The 18,660-nt window shown below is 38.8% G+C and overlaps 1 protein-coding gene across 1 annotated transcript in view; it reads left to right on the forward strand.

Moving 5' to 3' along the window:
* Nucleotides 1-18,660, forward strand: part of Mllt10 (MLLT10 histone lysine methyltransferase DOT1L cofactor) — a 160,574-nt gene that overhangs the window by 52,819 nt on the left and 89,095 nt on the right. Inside the window, exons 6-8 of the mRNA XM_036188547.1 lie at nucleotides 3,904-4,007; nucleotides 5,762-5,855; nucleotides 7,882-7,977. Of these exons, the coding sequence (XP_036044440.1) occupies nucleotides 3,904-4,007; nucleotides 5,762-5,855; nucleotides 7,882-7,977 (294 nt within the window). The remainder of the gene's footprint in view (nucleotides 1-3,903; nucleotides 4,008-5,761; nucleotides 5,856-7,881; nucleotides 7,978-18,660) is intronic.

Here is an 18,660-nt window from a genome sequence, read left to right on the forward strand (position 1 = left end):
ACAATAAATTCAAAAAGTCCTAAATCTTTTCTTTCTAAATCAGGGAAGTTAGTACACTATTTTTCTCAATTTGTAATCCTATAAAACAGAAAACAACAGGTGTGGTATAGGTATTCTTATTCCAAAATAGATACATTGGAAGGGTAGAGGGGGTTGCTTGTTTAAAGAAAGGTTATAGGGCTTGGAGACAGCTCAGTGGCTAAAATGCTTGCTGTATAAGCACGAGGACCCAAGTTTGAATCTCCAGCAACCACGTAAAAAGTTGGGCATGGTGTTATGTATCTGTGATTCCAGTACTGGGAAGAGACAGGAGGATAGATTTCTGGGGTTTGCTGACCAGCCAGGCTAGCCAAATTAGTGGGCCCCAGGTGAGAAACTTTATCGCATCAAATAAGACGGAGAACAATAGAGGAAGATACCAGTGTCAGCTGGTTTCATGTGCATATATGTACCTGCCCTCATAGATACATACACACAAAAGTATGTTCATTTAAAAGAGTAATAAAGCAGGGCTGTAATTCAGCAGAAAAAAAATCTTTTAGGTTCTTTGATCAGAAAATAGTTTCATGGCTTATTGACTAGTCTCTGGGCCCTTTGAGGTGCCCTGTAAACCAAGAGCAATACATAGGTTTAGGCATCTGTAGCTGTGGCTTATCCTAGACTAGGGTGCATGCGTCTTTGTTAAATGTGTTTGTTTTGGGGAAAAGAGCAACAGTTGTCTAGTTCAGATTTTAGGTGAACCTGGGATATTGTTGCTCTGATTACTTTCATTGTCTAGCAGGATTATGTCAGGTTCCTTTTTCTTTTTTCTTTTTTTAGCCAGGGATGGGTTTTATGTATGTCCTGGGTGTAGTAGTTTGCTGCCAAGTCCCCAAAGGGCCTAGTGCTTTTGAAAATAGTGTCTGAGTAAATGGTGGGATTCTGTGCCTTTCCTTCAGTGAGTGATGCTTGACCTGAGCTCCACCCTCTCTTCCCCCCCTTTCAGGCTTGCATTACCAAAGGAGATTCTTTTTTGTCTCCCTTGTTCCAGTCTTCCCTGTGAAGTGCTATGGAAAATAGCCTTTGAGTAGATGTGAATGCTATATGAGTATCATTCATTATAAATATGCTAATATGCAATTAATTTTGGGCAATTTTAAATCCTAATTTTGCTTTCTAAAAAGGATTTATTTAAGTCAGGTGTTGGTGGCACACCCCTTTTAATGTCAGCATTTGGGAGGCAGAGGCAGGCAAATCTCGAGTTTGAGGCCAGCCTGGTCTACAGAGCTAGTTCTAGGACAGGCAGGGCTACTTAAGAGAAACTCTATTGGTGGGGTGTGTATGTGTGTTTAATTTATTTATATGTGTTTTGCCTGCATGTAAGTGCACTAGTGTAGTGTCTGCAGTTCCTGTGGAGGCCAGAATAGGGCATTGGATTCTCTGGAATTGGAGTTACGGTTGTGAGCTGCCTTGTGGTGCTGGGAATCAAACTCGGGTTCTCTGGAAGAGCAGCCAGCGCTCTTTACCACTGAGCCGTCGGCCTTCCCCAGGAGTCCCTCTCCTCCTTTAAAGATTTTGAGGCAGTTTTTTTTTTTTTTTTTTTTTTTTTTTAAATTTGTTTTCCTTTTTTAAAGTCCAGATTGGTTGTACCTGAGAATGGCTTTGAGATGGAGAGTATTTGGGATGGTATGGGCATAGACTCACTCTCCTCCTGCTTCTACCTCCAGGCGTGTTCTGTTGTGCCCAGCGTTTTTGTTCTTGTGAGACAAGGTCTCACTCTCACTCTCGTTTTTTGTTTTCTGAGACACAGTTTCTGTGTAGCCCAGGCTGTGCTGGATCTCACTCTGTAGCCCAGGCTGGCCTCAAACTCAGAGATCCACCTGCCTCTGCCTCCTGAGTGCTGGGATTAAAGGCGTGCGTTCTCACTGCCTGCGAAGACAAAGTCTCATGTAGTCTGGGTTGGTCTTGAACTCCTGATCTTCAGGTATGGCCCACCACTAGCTTGCTACTGTAATTTTTAAAAAACTTATTATTTTATGCATAAGGGTGTTTTGGATACATATATGTGTGTGTATCACATGTGTGCCTAGTGCCTACCAAGGCCAGAGGGGGTTTTGGATCTCTTGAGACTGGAGTTAATAGACAGCCTGTGAGCCAACAGATGGGTTCTGGGAATTGATCTTGGGTCTTGTGGAACAGCAGCCAATCTTCCTAACTGCTGAGTTATCCCTCTGTCCTCTTACTACCATAGTTTTGAAACGCCTGTACTGTTAGGCAGTGTGGTTACACCTTTTTAGAAAGATGTGTGAAGCCTGACAGTGGTGGCGCATACCAGCTCTTGGGAGGCAGAGGCAGGTAAATCTCTTTGAGTTTGAGGCTACCCTGGTCTACAGAGTGAGTTCTGGCACAGCCAGAGCTACACAGAGAAACTGTGTCTCAGAAAACAATACAAAAATATGTGTACATGTGCATAGAGGCCAGTTGTCAACCTCAGGTGTTATTTCTCTGGTCCCATCTATCTTGGTCTCCTCCCTCCTCCCCCCAGGTTTTCTCTCTGTAGCTTTGGCGCCTTTCCTGTTACTCACTCTGTAGCCCAGGCTGGCCTCGAACTCACAGAGATTTGCCTGCCTCTGCCTCCTGAGTGCTAGGATTAAAGGCGTATGCCACCATCACCTGGCCCCATCTTGTTTTTAGACAGGGTCTTTTACTAACCTGGAGCTTGCTGAGTAGGCTGGTCAGGCTGGTGGCCTGGGTTTTGGGGGTTGAACTGAGGTTCTCATTCTTGCATGGCAGTTGCTTTTCCAATTGAGCTATTGTATTGCTCCTGCCCTTCTTTTTAATTTTTATTACCAGCTGGATGATTTTATTAGGTATTATGTGATATTTTGATGCAATATAGACTTCTCTTTGTTAAACAGTGGCTTTATAAATGCATTCCAAACCCTGTTACAAATAAAAATATATCCTTTCAAGAAAAACTGCTAAACTTACTCTTTTTTTGTTTGTTTTTCAAGACAGGGTTTCTCTGTGTATCCCTGGCTGTTCTGGAATTCTCTCTGTAGACCAGGCTGGTCTCGAACTCACAGAGATTCACCTGCCTCTGCCTCCCGAGTGCTGGGATTAAAGGTGTGCTCCACCATTGCCTGGCAACCATTCTTTTTTTTTAAATTTTTTTTTTTTTTTTTTTTTTTTTTTTTCTGAGGTCCTGTTATCAAACACATAGCCTGGACCTTGCAATGTAATCCAGGCTGGCTTTGAAGTTGTTCTTTTTACCTCCAGCCTATTGAGTGCTAGGATTATGGATGTGTGTTTTGTCATTCCTGGCCTCTCGTTTCTTAAAGCCCCCTTATGGGCATTACAGTGGTTAGACATTGTTCTTTGTTTTATTGGCTGTTAAGTTTTATTCACTTATATACTGCTCATCATAAGGTAGTATTTCTGTAGTTACGTTTCTGTCACATGGCTATCCATGATTTTGAGCTGTCAAAGCCTATTTTTACATGAGAAGTGAACAAAATGTCAGTTGAAGTGGCTGGTGTTGGTTTAAAGAAGAATTTCTGATTTACTAAGCTAACATGCTTAGTAACAATTCCTTCCTATGGCACATAATATGTTATCGGGACTTCATTACTAATGTGGAGAGTTGAAGTAACCTAAACTTCCCATGTTTTGTCCTATAGGTTATGGAAGACTGTGTTCTGCCCATGACCTCAGTTCTAGAGAAGAGGCCTTTTGTCTGGCAGGGTTTTTGAGCCCAGTGAAAAGGCTAATGAAAGCAGTGCCTTTAGGAACTTAACATTCTTCAGTAAAAAAGATTAGATAAAAAGTTTGATATTAATTTCTGAAGATAGCTATAAAGTACAGATTGGTATCAAGCATGTCTATGATTTTTGTCTCATTCTTGATTTTGTCCTTTATCCCAAGACTTGCTATATATGTGATGAACAAGGAAGAGAAAGCAAAGCAGCGACTGGTGCTTGCATGACGTGTAATAAGCACGGATGTCGACAGGCTTTCCATGTAACCTGGTAAGTGGCTTTCCATCATTGTACATACAGAATTGGAAAGAACATCAAATATATGCTACCTATGTATTGTGACACCGCATCCTACTGGAATAGGTTTTGTTCAGTGCTGAAGATCAAACTGTATGTTGTATAAGTCCCTGAGGCATAGGGATCCCTGAGGACCTCCAACCCCCAGGCTCCACCTCCTGGCAGGACCCTACCCTCCAGTCTCAGGTGACCAAGCTCCTCCCTACAGAGTAAAAAGTCCAAGTTCAGGACTTGAAAACCTACTCATCCCCACCCTGGAAAGCTCTGTCCCCACAAGAAACCCTATATAAACCCTGTCCTCTGCTTAGTTTCCTGCTTATTCTCACCACAGCAGAGGCAGCCACCCCCTTTGGTTTTCCCCTCCCCATAAATCACTTGTGCGAGGTTTGTTATATGGTGTGACTTTGTGGTATTCAGAGCTGTAACACTTGCACCTTGTAAATGTTGTAAAAGCACTTTGCCATCCGGCTGCATCCCCAGCCCTGTTTTATTGTTTTTTTTTTTTTCTTTTTTCTTTTTTTTTTTTTTTAACCAAAAAAGGTCTATGTTGATCTTGCTTCTCTCTGCTATGATTTAGAAGCATGTATGAATTGCAAAGAATTTTTCCTTTTAAGTTGATGTATGAGCCAGGCCTGGTGGTACAAGCATGTAATTCCTGCTACTCAGGCGGAGGCAGGAAAATTACAAATTCAAGACCTACATGAACTATATGTATATAGTGAGTTCAGAGCCATTTTGGAAAACTTCATGAGAGAGATCCTATTTCTAAAATACAAAATTAAGAGCTGGCAAGATAGTTCAGCAAATAAAGGTGCTTGCTGCCAAGCTTGATAACCCGAGTTTAAAACTCTTGATCTTACATGGTGGAAGGAAAGAGCCAACTCTCCCAAATCGTTTTCTGACCTCTATACATGCACTGTGGTTCAAGGGTGTACCCTCCTCAAAAATACATGCTGAATACATGAATAAAGATAATAACAAATAAACAAGGAGAGGGTTGTAATTGAGTAGTAGTGTGCTGGCTTAGCATGGGAGACCCCAGTACCATCCCACAAAAAGAAAAGGCATTGTTTGCATCAGTCTACTCACAACACATTGCTGCTTCAGACCTTGATTTGTACTAACACACTGATTTTAAAAGTAAGAACTACTAATTATGAAGAGAAAGGAAGTTATTTCTCTCCCTCCTTTTTTCATCACTTGTATTTATTTTTCTAACATTGTTTTATTTATTGAAATAGTTATCTTAGTGAAACACTGTTACTGTGTTTTCAAGGGCTCTCATTGTTACCCAGGCTTGTTTCAAACTGGGCTCAACCCATATCTGAGCCCTAGGGATTACAGGCATGTGTCATCAAATACAACTTTTAGAGCAACTTAATCACTGTTTGGTGACATGAAACCTTGATATATCTTCATTCAAGATAGAGCTGAGTTTATCGTAAACTACACCATAGTCTTAAAGAATGATACCTTTACAAATTAAGGTGAAGTGACTGTGGTCATAACTACAATAGAGCTTTTCTGCCCCGGTATAGCTCGGGCACGACAAGGACCTTGCTCATACTAATGAAATAAGCAGGTGGTTTCATAACTGAGCCAGACCTCTGGCCCCTATAGTACCTCTTTTTCCTTTATATTGTCCTACAAATACTAAAAAGTTAATTTTCTTTGCTTAAATGTCCTATGGCTTGAGGTTTATTGATGTCTGTGGCTTTTGTTTGCAGTGCTCAGTTTGCTGGGCTGCTTTGCGAAGAAGAAGGGAACGGTGCAGACAATGTCCAGTACTGTGGCTACTGTAAATACCACTTTAGTAAGCTGGTAAGAGCAGTTTCAACTTAGTATTCAATAGTGGTTGATTTTGACAAGATGGTGACACCATCATATAAAGGACATAGAATCGGAGCACAGTCACAGTTTCTTCCTTGATTTTTACTGAAGATTAAATTCATTTAGCATGTTCTTATTGAAAATGGAAAGAACTAGTAATTTTAAAAGACTTAAAGCAGAGTATAGTAGTAATTGATAGCAAATATCATGTAGTGGAGAAGTTAACTTTTAGAGAACTCTTGAATGTTGGAGTTGCTTTATTTCCTGTTAGTAATCACTTTGATTTTGTTGTCGTCACTTGTCTCGTCTTCCTGTTGTAGCGCTGTTATCCAGCTTATTGTTCTAGACACACCTTGTTTTATTTACTAGGAAGTAGTAAAACAGAATAAGGCTGTTTTATAACTTCGTTAAAGACCCTGATAAAATATATTTAGACCCAACTTGGAAAGTTTTGAGATTTTTGTCAGACTTTGTGGTTAAACACTTAATAAACTCTTAAATGCTGAGTTATGTCTCTAGTCCATAGTTAGAAACTTTGGATTCTATGTAACTTACATCCATTTTCCTTTGAAAAATAAGTTTTTAATGCTCCCAAGTATCTATTTCTCTGTTCTTAAATATGTAGATTTATACACATTTTTCTTTGTTTTTAACTGTCTTATTTTAATTACCTTTTTCTGTTGAATAGATCTTGTTTGTCCATCTTATAAATATTATTATTAACCATCCTTCAGGTTTCTACTGATCAAATCACCTAATACAGCACATTGTTATGGTGTTTCTCATCAAATGATATGTGTGTCTCTGTACCTCTTATTGCTAAAGACTGATTTATCTTAATAGCTGGTAGAAAGGAACTGTTTATAAGAAGTTGAGACATTATGAAATTGGAAAGTTTGAAGCCGGGTGTGGTGGCATGTTTGTAACCCCACCCTCCCAGCACTTGGGAGGTAGTAGACTAAAGAGCTGAAAGTCATCTTCCTGCCATATATTGTTCAGGGCCAACCTGGACTACGTGAGACCTTATCTCAAACAAATAACTAAAATAATTTTGACATTCATATAAATAGTTTTCCTCATTACTAATAATTGCTGAGTGTTATTGCTAGTTATAAAAATTCATGTGATTAATAGAATAACTTGTGTAGAACTTGAAGTTATTTTATTGTCACTTTTAAAATCTCTTTAAAACTAGTTACAATGTGAACAACTTGTAAGTACCCAAACAACTCTTAACTTCATACTGTATTATGCGGTGCTATATTTTAAACAGAAATATGTAATGCTTTTAGTATTGCTTATAAAAATGCATGGGTCTGATACTGATATTTATCTTAATTTGTTCTAAATAACCTGTAGAGATAAGCTGTTAGAGAACTGTTTTTCTCAGTATTATTGAAAGTAAATGCTTCTTGCTTTACTACTGGTATAAAGCGACTCTTGGAAATATTTACTTTCCCTATTCTGCCATTCTTGCCATCTACTTTCCCCTGTGTCCCAAGTGCTGGGATTGCAGCTGGGGCCGGCCACTGTGCCCAGTGGCATTCTTTAATACAACTTTTGGTTAAAGCTTTTCTTCCTTTTTTTTTTTAAAGTCAACTTTAAAAATATAATAGCTTATTTGAAAATATAGTAGCTTTTTTTGTGGAGTGTGGGGCAGGGTTTCTATATGTAGCCTTGGATGTCTTTTCTCTATGTAGGCCATGCTAACCTTGAACTCACAGAGATCTGCCTGCTTCTGTCCCCCAAGTGCTGGTATTAAAGATACATGCCTCTATGCTTGGCTTGTTTTCACACAACTTAATAAATAATAAAAATATGGCATTGATGTTAAATTTAAGGTTAGTTTTTTTTTTCTTTATAATACAGTGGATTGATGGTTAAACTCTATTATATAACTTGGAATACTGATTTAAAAAAAGTTGACATTTAAACATTTCACATTGAAAATAGTTTAAGCCTAATAAAATGGATTTTTTATATACATATAGACATATGTCTATATTTTCTCTTTTAGAAAAAGAGCAAACGGGGATCTAATAGGTCATATGATCAAAGTCTAAGCGACTCTTCCTCTCCCTCTCAGGATAAACATCATGAGAAAGAGAAAAAAGTAAGTGAATCTGCTGTTGCTAAGTATGTAGCAATCACTTAATACAATTAAAACAAATCTTTTTAAGTAAAATTGTTTTTTTACAGCTAAATGGAAACATTGAAATTCAGCAAAATTTTGGCCCAGTAGAATATTAAATCAAAGACTAGGTTTAAAATAATGCCATATTTGTAAATGTTGTTTTGACCATTGTAATTGAAATTTTAAATACAACTTGATTGGCAGCATGAGAGTGATTTCTTGCATGTGTTAACAGGTCATCTTATAAAATGTTGAGGTGACTTGAGCAGTGATAGTTTGTTGCTATGTATCACTAACTGATTATGTCACTTGTAAGTAATTTTCTCATCGGCTTTTCTCTTTTGTAATAGAACAACACTGAATTCTAAATATTCTTGGCTGATTTGTTTTTTCTCAGTTATGCTAATGTTTTTTTTTCATGCAACCAAATAGTGTATCATTTGTTTGTGAATTGTTTGCCTTTTTAATCAAAATACTAAATCTTGCCTAAATACTAATCTTTATTCTGATTTACCTGTTTTCTGCTTACATTTTTACTTACTTTAAAGGCTTTTAATTAATTAAAAGCAAATATTATAGAACTATTCATACTTCATTTGTGGTTCTTTTAATAAAGAATGTATTGGCAGTATATATAGTAAAGGGATAACCCCTCTGAATTATCTTAATGGAAATAAGATAAAAGAGAGTATCTTAAATGGAGAAAGAGTGTTCTTGTAGAGTTGATATGAACCAGTTTTGAAAGTATGTTTGGAGATTTTATTTAGTGTTTGAAAATAAGGTCGTAAAACATATCTGTAAGTGCTTAGGATTTACAAAATACTAATGTATAGTTATTTTAGCACTTGTTGATTTCAATTTATGTTTGTACCTTTTTTCAAGTTAAATACTGAAAAAAATTTCAAAATTTAGTTTTGAGATTGCTCTTTTACTATGAGCAAAATAATAAGTGCAATTAATTTAGTGTAGTTAGGGTTATATATGTAAATATTGGTGGTCTCTGGTAGCTAATGATTGCATGTTTTTATCTTATGAGGTAGTTGTGTGATAAACTGACAGTAGGATTATGTTTATTGCTTGGACTGTTGATTAAAAAATGGCCTATTTGGTTTAATTATGGTTTTAATAAGTGACACCGTGACTTTATTGATTTTATTTAAAAAACCACAAAGTGAAGTTTCTATAGGTAGGCCGTACTACAGTGTGAAAAGGGATGTGTTGCCATTATTGGTCTTTAGTTGTGGTATTTCAAGAGCATTGTTTTGTTTTAGAAATGACCATCGCATGGTCATACTGATTTGAATGTATGCTCTATCGTGTTATTGAAGGACAGTTACTAATGTAGTACAGTGTTGAATAAGTATAGTTCTGTGGTTGTGCTTGTCATTTATCTCCCCCAAATGAATGTGATTTTGTATTTTACCAAATTTTTATAAATTGTGGAATTCTAGATTTAAAAAAATGTATTTAGTTAAATTTGTTTAGCTCCAGAGTTGTAAACAATATTTGGATTTTACTTTTAGCATTTATTAAACAATTTTTTTGTCATACAGCGTAAAATCTTATTTTTTTTCTCTAGTGTTGGTAGTTGAACCCAAGGCCTCTGGCATGCAAAATAAGCACTCTTAACATTGAACTACACCACCAGTCCAAATTTCTGTGTTTTATTATTAGTTGAGTTTTTTTTTTTTTTAAATAAATGTATTACACATGAGTTAAACCTACTGTAAGTTTTATCATTAAACTTACTAGCTTGCTTTGGAGTAGGACTTTTAAAATACAGTATGGTGTTAGTAATAACATAGTTGAATTGATGGGAGTATTACATACAGACAGATCTTTTCCTCCTTCTTTACACATTTATTTTCACACCTGTCACCCTGTCTGTCTGTCCAGTCGTCATTCATTAGAGGAAGGGGTTCTTTATATTGTTCATGCAGGACACTTAAACCCTTATTTTTAAATTGTCATCTTGCTTCATCCTCCTTAGTAGTTGGAATAACAGACCTGCATCACACTGTACTTGACTGTTTTCTTTTAGATGTTTATATCTTTTAGATGGCATGGTGATACACACCTGTAATTCCAGTATGCAGAGAGTAAATTAGGAGGTTGAATGCTGTGGGATGTCCTGTATGTTGTGAATAAATAAAACGCTGATTGACCAGTAGCCAGGCAGGAAGTATAGGATAGGCGGGACAAACAGAGAGGAGAGGCTGGGAGGTGGAAGTCTGGAGGAGACACCAGCCTGCCGTTCAGGGAGCATCATGTAAAGGCAGCAGGTAAAGCCCTGAAACACGTGGCGACATATAGATTAACAGAAATGGGCTGAGTATAAGAGTAAGAGCTAGACAATGGTAGGCTTGAGCTAATGGCCGAGCAGTTTAAATAAGCGTCTGTATATTTATAAGTGGGTTACGGGACTGCCGGGGCTTGGCAGGGCCTGGAGAGAAAAACTCTAGCTACAGTTGAGTAGTTTTAGGCCAGATTGGGCTACTGACAGCAAGCACAGATAAATATTAGACAGAAAAAATGGTACCTGCATTGAACATTTATAGATTTTATTGTATTAGCCATTACAGATAATCTTGAAATCAGTGTTTGGGAGAATCCCAGAAGATTATATGTAAGGCTACAACATTGTATGTAAGAGACTTGAGTATCCATGAATCAGTATGTCAGACACAGGAATGTGTCCTGGAAGCATCCCCATATCCATCCCCTTAGGAATATAAATCAAATGACTGCATTTCATTGAAATGTAACATTCACAATCTGTCTATACTTGGATATTTTATTTATTACTCTGGTTATTGAGACAAGACTAGCCTTGAATTTCTGATCTTGCCTCTACCTCCAAATTCTGGAAATGTAGCTGTGTGACACAACACCAAGCAGACATTGGCAAATTTTGGTAATACTTTTTTAAAAAAAATTTATTTATTATTGTTGTTGTTTTTCCAGGCAAGGTTTTTCTTTGTAGATCTGGCTGTCCAGGTACACTGTCTTGAACTAATTATGCAGACCAGACTGGTCCAGAACTTGCCATCTTGCCTCAGTCCCTTGAAAACTAGAATTGCAATTGTATACTACCAGGTCTGGTCAGTTTGAAGGTTTATGTAACCATTTAAGACTTGTGAAGCCATCATTTCCTAGAGAGCCTAAATGACATGTGTAAGTCAATAGATTATAGTAATTAGTAGTAGTTAGAGGAAAATAAAATTATTTTTAGTTTTATGTGAAGCATAAATCTAATCAATTAAAACCAGGCATTAGATATCAGGGTAATAACATGAAAGATCAGAGAACCAGAGGAGCAGCCACCATTGACTTCTTACCTTTCCAGATCCTCTGACCAAAAGGATCTACCCTGCGTTGTCACTTTGTCTCCACATCCTAAGTGCTGGGATTAAAGGCATGAGCCACCAGCCATCCAGCTTCTATGGTTAACTAGAGGCTAGCTCTGCCCTCTAATCTCCAGGCAAGCTTTATTTGTCAGAACACAAACAGAATATCCCACAACATTTATGTCTAATTGTTCTTAAGTAAAAGAAGCATAGCCATAGAGAGGAGTTGAGAAATTTAGAAGATTACCCTCTGTGGCAACATGCCAACACATTGGGAATTTCAGAACTTCAGAAAAGATTTATTGCTTAACTAGGTGTGGTGGTACACACCTTTAATCCCAGCAGTCCAGAGGCAGGTAGATCTCAGTGAATTGGAGGCCAGCCTTGTCTACACAATTGAGTTCCAGGCTATCTAAGGATGCATAGCAAGACTCCATCTTAAAAAAAATATTGCTAAAGGCTAAGTTGTAGGTCATTATTTGGGATTCACTGGTTATTTATTACACTGAGACAATCCTATATCAGTTTTTTTTTTCTTTATAGTATTTAGCCTGCCAGCATTAGTGACTTTACTATAGGTACACTGCAGCTTAAATTAGAGAGTGATACATTGAGATAAATTCACAAATGAAAATGTAAATTGGAAGTGTACATCCTGCCTGTTGAACACTGCAGTAGCAGTACACTGTGTTGTACAGTGTATCCTCATTGCTGACTGGGAGCTGCTGCTTGCTGCCACTGCCCAGTGTTTCTAGAGAGAATTGTGCTGTATGTTGCTTAACCGAAGAAAAGATGAAAATTTATAATTTGATGTGTAGTTTCTGTGTCATGCTGAGCCGATTATACAGATTTTTGCAACAGCTTAATTTTTTTTGTCTTCGTTTTTGTTTTGTTTTGATTTTTTGAGACTGGGTCTTTCTACATAGTTCTGGCTGTCCTGGAACTTACTATGTAGATTAGGCTGGCTTTGAACTCAGAGATCTACATGCCTCTACTTCTCAAGTGCTGGGATTAAAAGCATGTGCCACCATGTCCAGCTCCATTTTAAACATCTTAAATCCTATTAAGTAAAAAATTATATTTCTTAAAATGTACTCAGTTCCAAGTAGGTCTGCCAAAGTCTATATGTCTCTTATTGCAGTGAGAAGGGATTATGCCTTGTCCTTGCTTGTAGTCTGCTATTGATAGTTGGCAACAGAAGGAAGAGCTCTTGCCAGTGTAAACACTGGAGAAGTAAGGTGGAGGTTTCTGGGTGGCAGGCTTAAGGTTGACTAGATTTAACTTTTCTTTAGGGTTTCTCACCTCACACAAGAAGTAGAGAACTTTCTACTGTGGCTCAGAGGAAGAGATGGAATCCTTGCATTGCTGTTAGCTTTCTGTGTCTCAGCAGAGCTTTCAGTGTTGGAATTACCAGGCACCCGTTTTAAAATGTGTTTTCTTTTTGGAATCTTGTGTAGACACTGAAGTTTTTTCATAATTAGAGAGCTCAGAGAGAGTGGTCAAGAGCAATGGTATGGGGTGGCTGTAGTGTGTTTGGTGAGACTAAAGTATGAGAAAAGTTAAGACTAAGGGGAGCTGTAATGATTCTAGCTTCAGACTGTATCCTCGGTCAGTGAGCACCAACCCAAGGGCTTCATATTTATCTCTTTGCTTTTACTCATAGTGCTGAGGATAGGGACTGAGCCCTCATGATTGCCAGGTAGGTGTGGACTGTACATCGAGCTTCAGTCTAAGCCCACTTTTTAATTTTAATTTTAATTAATTAATTTATTTTTTGAGACAAGGTTTCTCTGTGCAGTCCTGGCTGTCCTGTAGTGAGTCTTTGTCTTGCCAGCCAGCTTCCAGATCATGGCATGTAGTGAGTCTTTGTCCTGCCAGCCAACTTCCAGACCATGGCATGGAGACTTATTATGGATTATAAAAGCTCAGCTGGTAACTTAGGCTTGTTTCTAACTAGTTCTTATAACTTAAATTAACCCATTTCTTTTTAATTTACCTGTTGTCACATGGCTCATGGCTCACATTACCTCATCTTCTACATAGCACATTTCCTCTATGTCTCTTCAAGACTCCACCTGTCTCCTTCCCAGCATCCTCTGTGCATGGAAATCCTGCCTATCTACTGGCCATTCAGCTCTTTATTAAACTAATCAGAGTGACATATCTTTACACAGTGTAATCAAATATCTTGCAACAGCTATTCTGGAACTCACGTTGTAGACAAGGATGGCCTGGAACTCAGATCTGCCTGCCTCTGCTTCCCAAGTGCTGGGATCAAAGGTATGCACCACTACTGCTTGGCTAAAAAGTTGCTTTTTTGATACAGGGTCACACTCTATAAGCCAAGCTGGCCTGGAATTTGTGGCTGTTCTCTTACTTCACTTCAGTCTCCTAAAAGCTTCAGTTAATTATAGGCACAAGGCACAAATCCTTACTTCTTTTTAACTTATGGCTTTTCTTTTTTGTTCTCTATTTTTCATTTATTCCTTTTATTGAAAATAGATTATTTTCTCATATAATATATTCTGATTATAGTTTCTCCTCCACCCACTCCTCCATTTGCTTTCCTCCTGTCTGGATCCACTCCCCTTCTGTTTCTCATTAGAAAAAAACAGGCTTCTAAGAAATAACCAGCCACCAAACATGACAAAATATAAGATGAAACACAAATAATTATAATGAATTTGAACATGGCAACCCAATAGGAGGAAGAATCCCAAGAGCAGGCACAAGAGTCAGAGACCCACTCTTTCTCACAGTCAGGAGTCCCATAAATAAAAGACGCTAATAGCTATAATATATGCACAGAGGGCCTGGTGCAGGCCCTTGTTGGCCCTGTGTTTGCTGCTTCAGTCTCTGTGAGGTCATTGATTTGTGCCTTGCTTATTTGATTTAAAGGGCCTTGTTCTCCTAGTGTCCTCTATCCCCTCTGGCTTTTAACAATCTTTCCACCTCCTCTTCTGTGGGATGGCTGGAATAGAGGGATTTGACAGAGAACTCCCATTAGCCTCTCTTTCTATAATAATGTCTGGCTGTGGGTCTCTGCATCTGTTCCCATCTGCAGCTGGAGGAAGTCTCTCTGATGAATGGTAAGGATCTATGAGTATATCAGAATATCACCAGGAGTCATTTTATCCCCCCCCCCCCCTTTTTTCTTTTCTTTTTGGTGACCAGTTGTGTTTAGTTTTACTATAGGTCTCTGGGCTATCTGGTCTCTGGTTCTTGGTTACCCCCGCAGTGTTAGATATGGGTTCCTTCTTGTGGAGTGAGCCTCAAGTCAAGTTAGACATTGGTTGGCTACTTCCACAAGTTCTGTGCCACCATTGCCCTAGCGTATCTTGCAGGCAGGACAGATTGTAACTGAGAGGTTTTGTGGCTGGGTTGGTGTAGTTAGAGTTTTCCTGCCTGGCCCACAGGACAAATCTCTCTCACCCGCCAGGCCCACAGACGCTCAGAACCAACCAAGAAAGCACACAGAAACTTACATTGTTCAGAAACTGTATGGCCGTGGCAGGCTTCTTGTTATCTACTTCTTCTATCTTAAATTAACCCATTTCTATTAATCTATACTTTGCCACGTGGCTCGTGGCTTACCAGTACCTTACATCCTCCTTGTCATGGCCGTGACAGGTGGTGTCTCTCTCTCCGCCTTCTACTTCCCAGAATTCTCTTCTCTCTTGTCCCGCCTATACTTCCTGCCCGGACACTGGCCAAACAGCATTTTATTTATACAGAGCGATATCCACAGCAGGTTGGTGTCCACATTCTCCTTCAGTGGCCTGCAGAGTCCCTTCCTGCACCAAGGAGACAAATGTAGGGGTGAAGGCTCCATGTTGAATGAGTTGTGTGGGTGTTTTCCTAGGTAATGCTGTCAGTTTGTGGAGAGCAACCCTTTGTCTTAGCAACAGACTGGGTTGTTTGGGATTTCCATGGGGGAGCAACTTGGCCAACAACTCAATTGAATGCAGCCCAGTCCCTCCACTGGAAAGCCTTGCCTGGTGACAAGAGCTGGCCAGTTGAGGCTGCTTATGCCCCATTACTGGGAGTCCTCATTAGGATCACCATGTATTCCAAGAAGTTTCCACCGAACTAGGTTTGCGTACCATTCCCCAATGCCTCCCAATTCCAGCTGTCTCCCCGCACTCACTTCACCCTCTCTCTCCCCTCCATCTGATCCCTACCCATTCCTGTCCCCACCTGTCTCCAGTCTGCCCTAAAAATCTCTTCTATTTTGCCCTACAAGGGAGATCCATACTTTTTATGTTTATAGATGTTTTGCCTATATCTTTTCTAAATGACTGCCATTTTAACTAGAGTAGATGGTCTATCAATTTAATTTTAATTTGCATTCCTCTAATGGCTAGTGAGGTTGAACATTTTGATATGTTTATTGGCCATTTGTATCTCATCATTTGAGTATTGTCTTTTGCATTGGCCCCTATATTGATGGGTTTGTTTGTTTTTTTTTTTTATTTTGCTTTTTAAAGAAGATTACTTATTTATTTAATCTATATGAGTGTTTCGCCTGCGTGTATGTGTGTGCACCATGTGCGTGCCCAGTGCTCTCAGAAGTCAGAAAAGGGCATCAGATTTCCTGAACTGGAGATAGAGTTGCCACATGGTGCTGGGAATTGAACCTTTGCAACAGCAGCAAGGGTTCTTAACTGCAGAGCCGCCTTTCCAGCCATTTAGTTTTTGAGTTCTCCGTGTATTAATCCTGTCAGATGTATACTATAGACTGTCTCTTTATTTGACAGTGTCATTTGCTGTACAGAAGCTCTTTAATTTCATGAGATCCCATTTGTCAGTTGTTGATCTTATTTCTTGAGTTACTAGTGTCCTATGCAGAAAGTTCCTACCCATTCATGTGCCTTGAAGTGTGCTCTCCCTTCTTTTGAGTTAGAGGCTTTCTGTGTAGCCCTATCTACCCTGGAACTGGATATTTAGACCAGGCTGGCTATCTAGACTTGTCTCTACCTTCCCAGTGCTGGAATTCACTGTGACTGGTCTGTTTTCGCCTTCTAACAGTTTCAGAGTTTAGGTTCTATTAATGGCCTTCCATACATTTGGAGTTGATTTTTATGTAGGGTAAGAAGAGATAACCATCCAGTTTTGTGTTCACATGGATATTCAGTTTTCCTAGCAGCATTTGTTGAAGATGCTAATCTGTCCTCAAAGGTATATTTTTGGCATCTCTGTCAAAAATTAGGTGGGTTTTTATCTGGTCTTTTACTCTTCCATTGATTGACATGTTTGTTTTGCTACTACTGTGCTGGCTTTGTTACTGTGGTTCTGTAATATAACTTATGATCAGGCACAGTCATAACTCTAGTATTCTTAAAAAAGAATTCTTAAAAAAACCTTTTTTACTTGTTGGCAGTTTCATGTATGTATACAATATCCCAGCCTTCCTCCTTCCCATCTTCTGGATTTCTCCCTAGAGTGCTCCCTTCTCCGTGTGTGTGTGTGTGTGTGTGTGTGTGTGTGTGTGTGTGTGTGTGTGTGTACACACCAGAGATCACCCTTGAGTGTTATTCCTAAAGCATCTCTTCTTTTTTCATGTGGTGGCTGTGTAAAAATGGGACTCGGGTCTTCTTGCTTGTGTAGAAAGCATTTTACCAACCAGGCTACCTCCCCAGTTGTTTACTTCATTTTTTCCAGGTTATTAATAAATAGCAAGGCCACTAACTTTTGTTTGTTAATTTTGTTTATTTCTACATTGATGAAAGTATTTATCAGATCTAAGAGTTTTCAGCAAGTGTCTTTAGAGTTTTATTTATAGAATCATACCATCAGCAAATAAGGATTTTTTACTCTTTTCTTTTTTCCTTTTCCTATTTGTATTTCTCTTCTGCCTTTTCTTTTTCATCTTATTGCTCTAGTTAAGCCTTTAAGGTCTACCTGATTTTTGTGGAAATGCTTTGAAGTTTCCCCATTTAATATGACTTTGGCTATAGGTTTGTCATATATTACCTTTTTACATTGAGATAATGTCCTGTTGTAGCCCCCCCCCCCCCCTTCTCTGTGTAGCTTTGCGCCTTTCCTGGAACTCGCTTGGTAGACCAGGCTGGCCTCGAACTCAGAGAAATCCGCCTGCCTCTGTCTCCTGAGTGCTGGGATTAAAGGCATGTGCCACCACCACCTGGCCTGTTCTAGGCTTTTATCATGAAAGTATGGTTGGATGTCGTCATGTAGTGTGATGATCATGTGATTTCTGTCCTTGCAGCATTTTAGATAATCCCTTATATTTAATCATTTGTGTATGTTAAACCATCCCTGTATCTCTGGAATGAAGCCAACTGGATTACAAGAAGTGATCTCTTTTGGTGTGTTTCAGTTTGCAGATGTTTTGTTGAGAAGTTTAGTATCCACATTCAAGAGAGACATTGTTCTACAAGTAATTGTCTTGTGCCCGACCTCTCAACCACCCCTCCCCTCCCTCTCTTCTATTTGATTTGCTACCAGTGTGGTACTGGCTTTGTAAAAAAGAATTTTGTAGGATGCCTTCCTTTTCTGTTTTATGGAATAGTTTGAGAAGTAGTGATGTTCTTGCTTAATGGTTTGGTGTAATTTAGCAGTGGATCTTTCCAGGTCTGACCTTTTTTTAATTTGGGAAGTTATTTAAATTACTGCACTAATCTCACTGCATACTTTAGGTTTATTTAAATTGTCACATTTTGGTAGGTCATATATCTAAAAATACATCCACTTCTTTTTGGCTTTCCAATTTAGTGGATAATAAGTGTTTTATATGTATTACAGGTTTGCATGTGTGTATGTGCACCTGCGCATATAGGTTCACATGCATATGTGTGCTTATGTGTGTAGAGGTGCCTTCCTTGATCGCTCTCCACCTTATTTTTTGAGACAGGATCTCTCACTGAACCTGGAGCTCTTCGATTCGGCTAGTCTGGCTGGCCAATAAGCTCCAGGGGACTGCCTATCTCCGATCCACCAGTGCTGTGGTTACGATGTACACCTCCATGCCTGACTATTACGTGGGTGCTGGGGATCCAAACTCAGGTCCTCATGCTTATGCAGCAGGCACTTTATCGACTGAGCATCTCCCCAGCCCTGGAATATAAGTTTTTAAGGTATATTGCAATGATTTTATGAATTTCATTGATATCTGTTATAATTAATGTGTTTCATTCCCTCTTTTGTAAATTTGGGTTATCTGTTTCTGTATTTTGGTAGTTTGGCTAAGGGTTTATCAGTCCTCTTTTCAAAGATCAACTCTGTCATTGAGTCTTTGCATTGTGCTTTTTATTTTTATTAATTTCTCCCTGAGTAAGTTTTCTCTGTGTATATGTGT

The sequence above is a fragment of the Onychomys torridus genome, chromosome 5 (assembly GCF_903995425.1).
Source record: "Onychomys torridus chromosome 5, mOncTor1.1, whole genome shotgun sequence".
Classification (NCBI taxonomy): domain Eukaryota; kingdom Metazoa; phylum Chordata; class Mammalia; order Rodentia; family Cricetidae; genus Onychomys; species Onychomys torridus.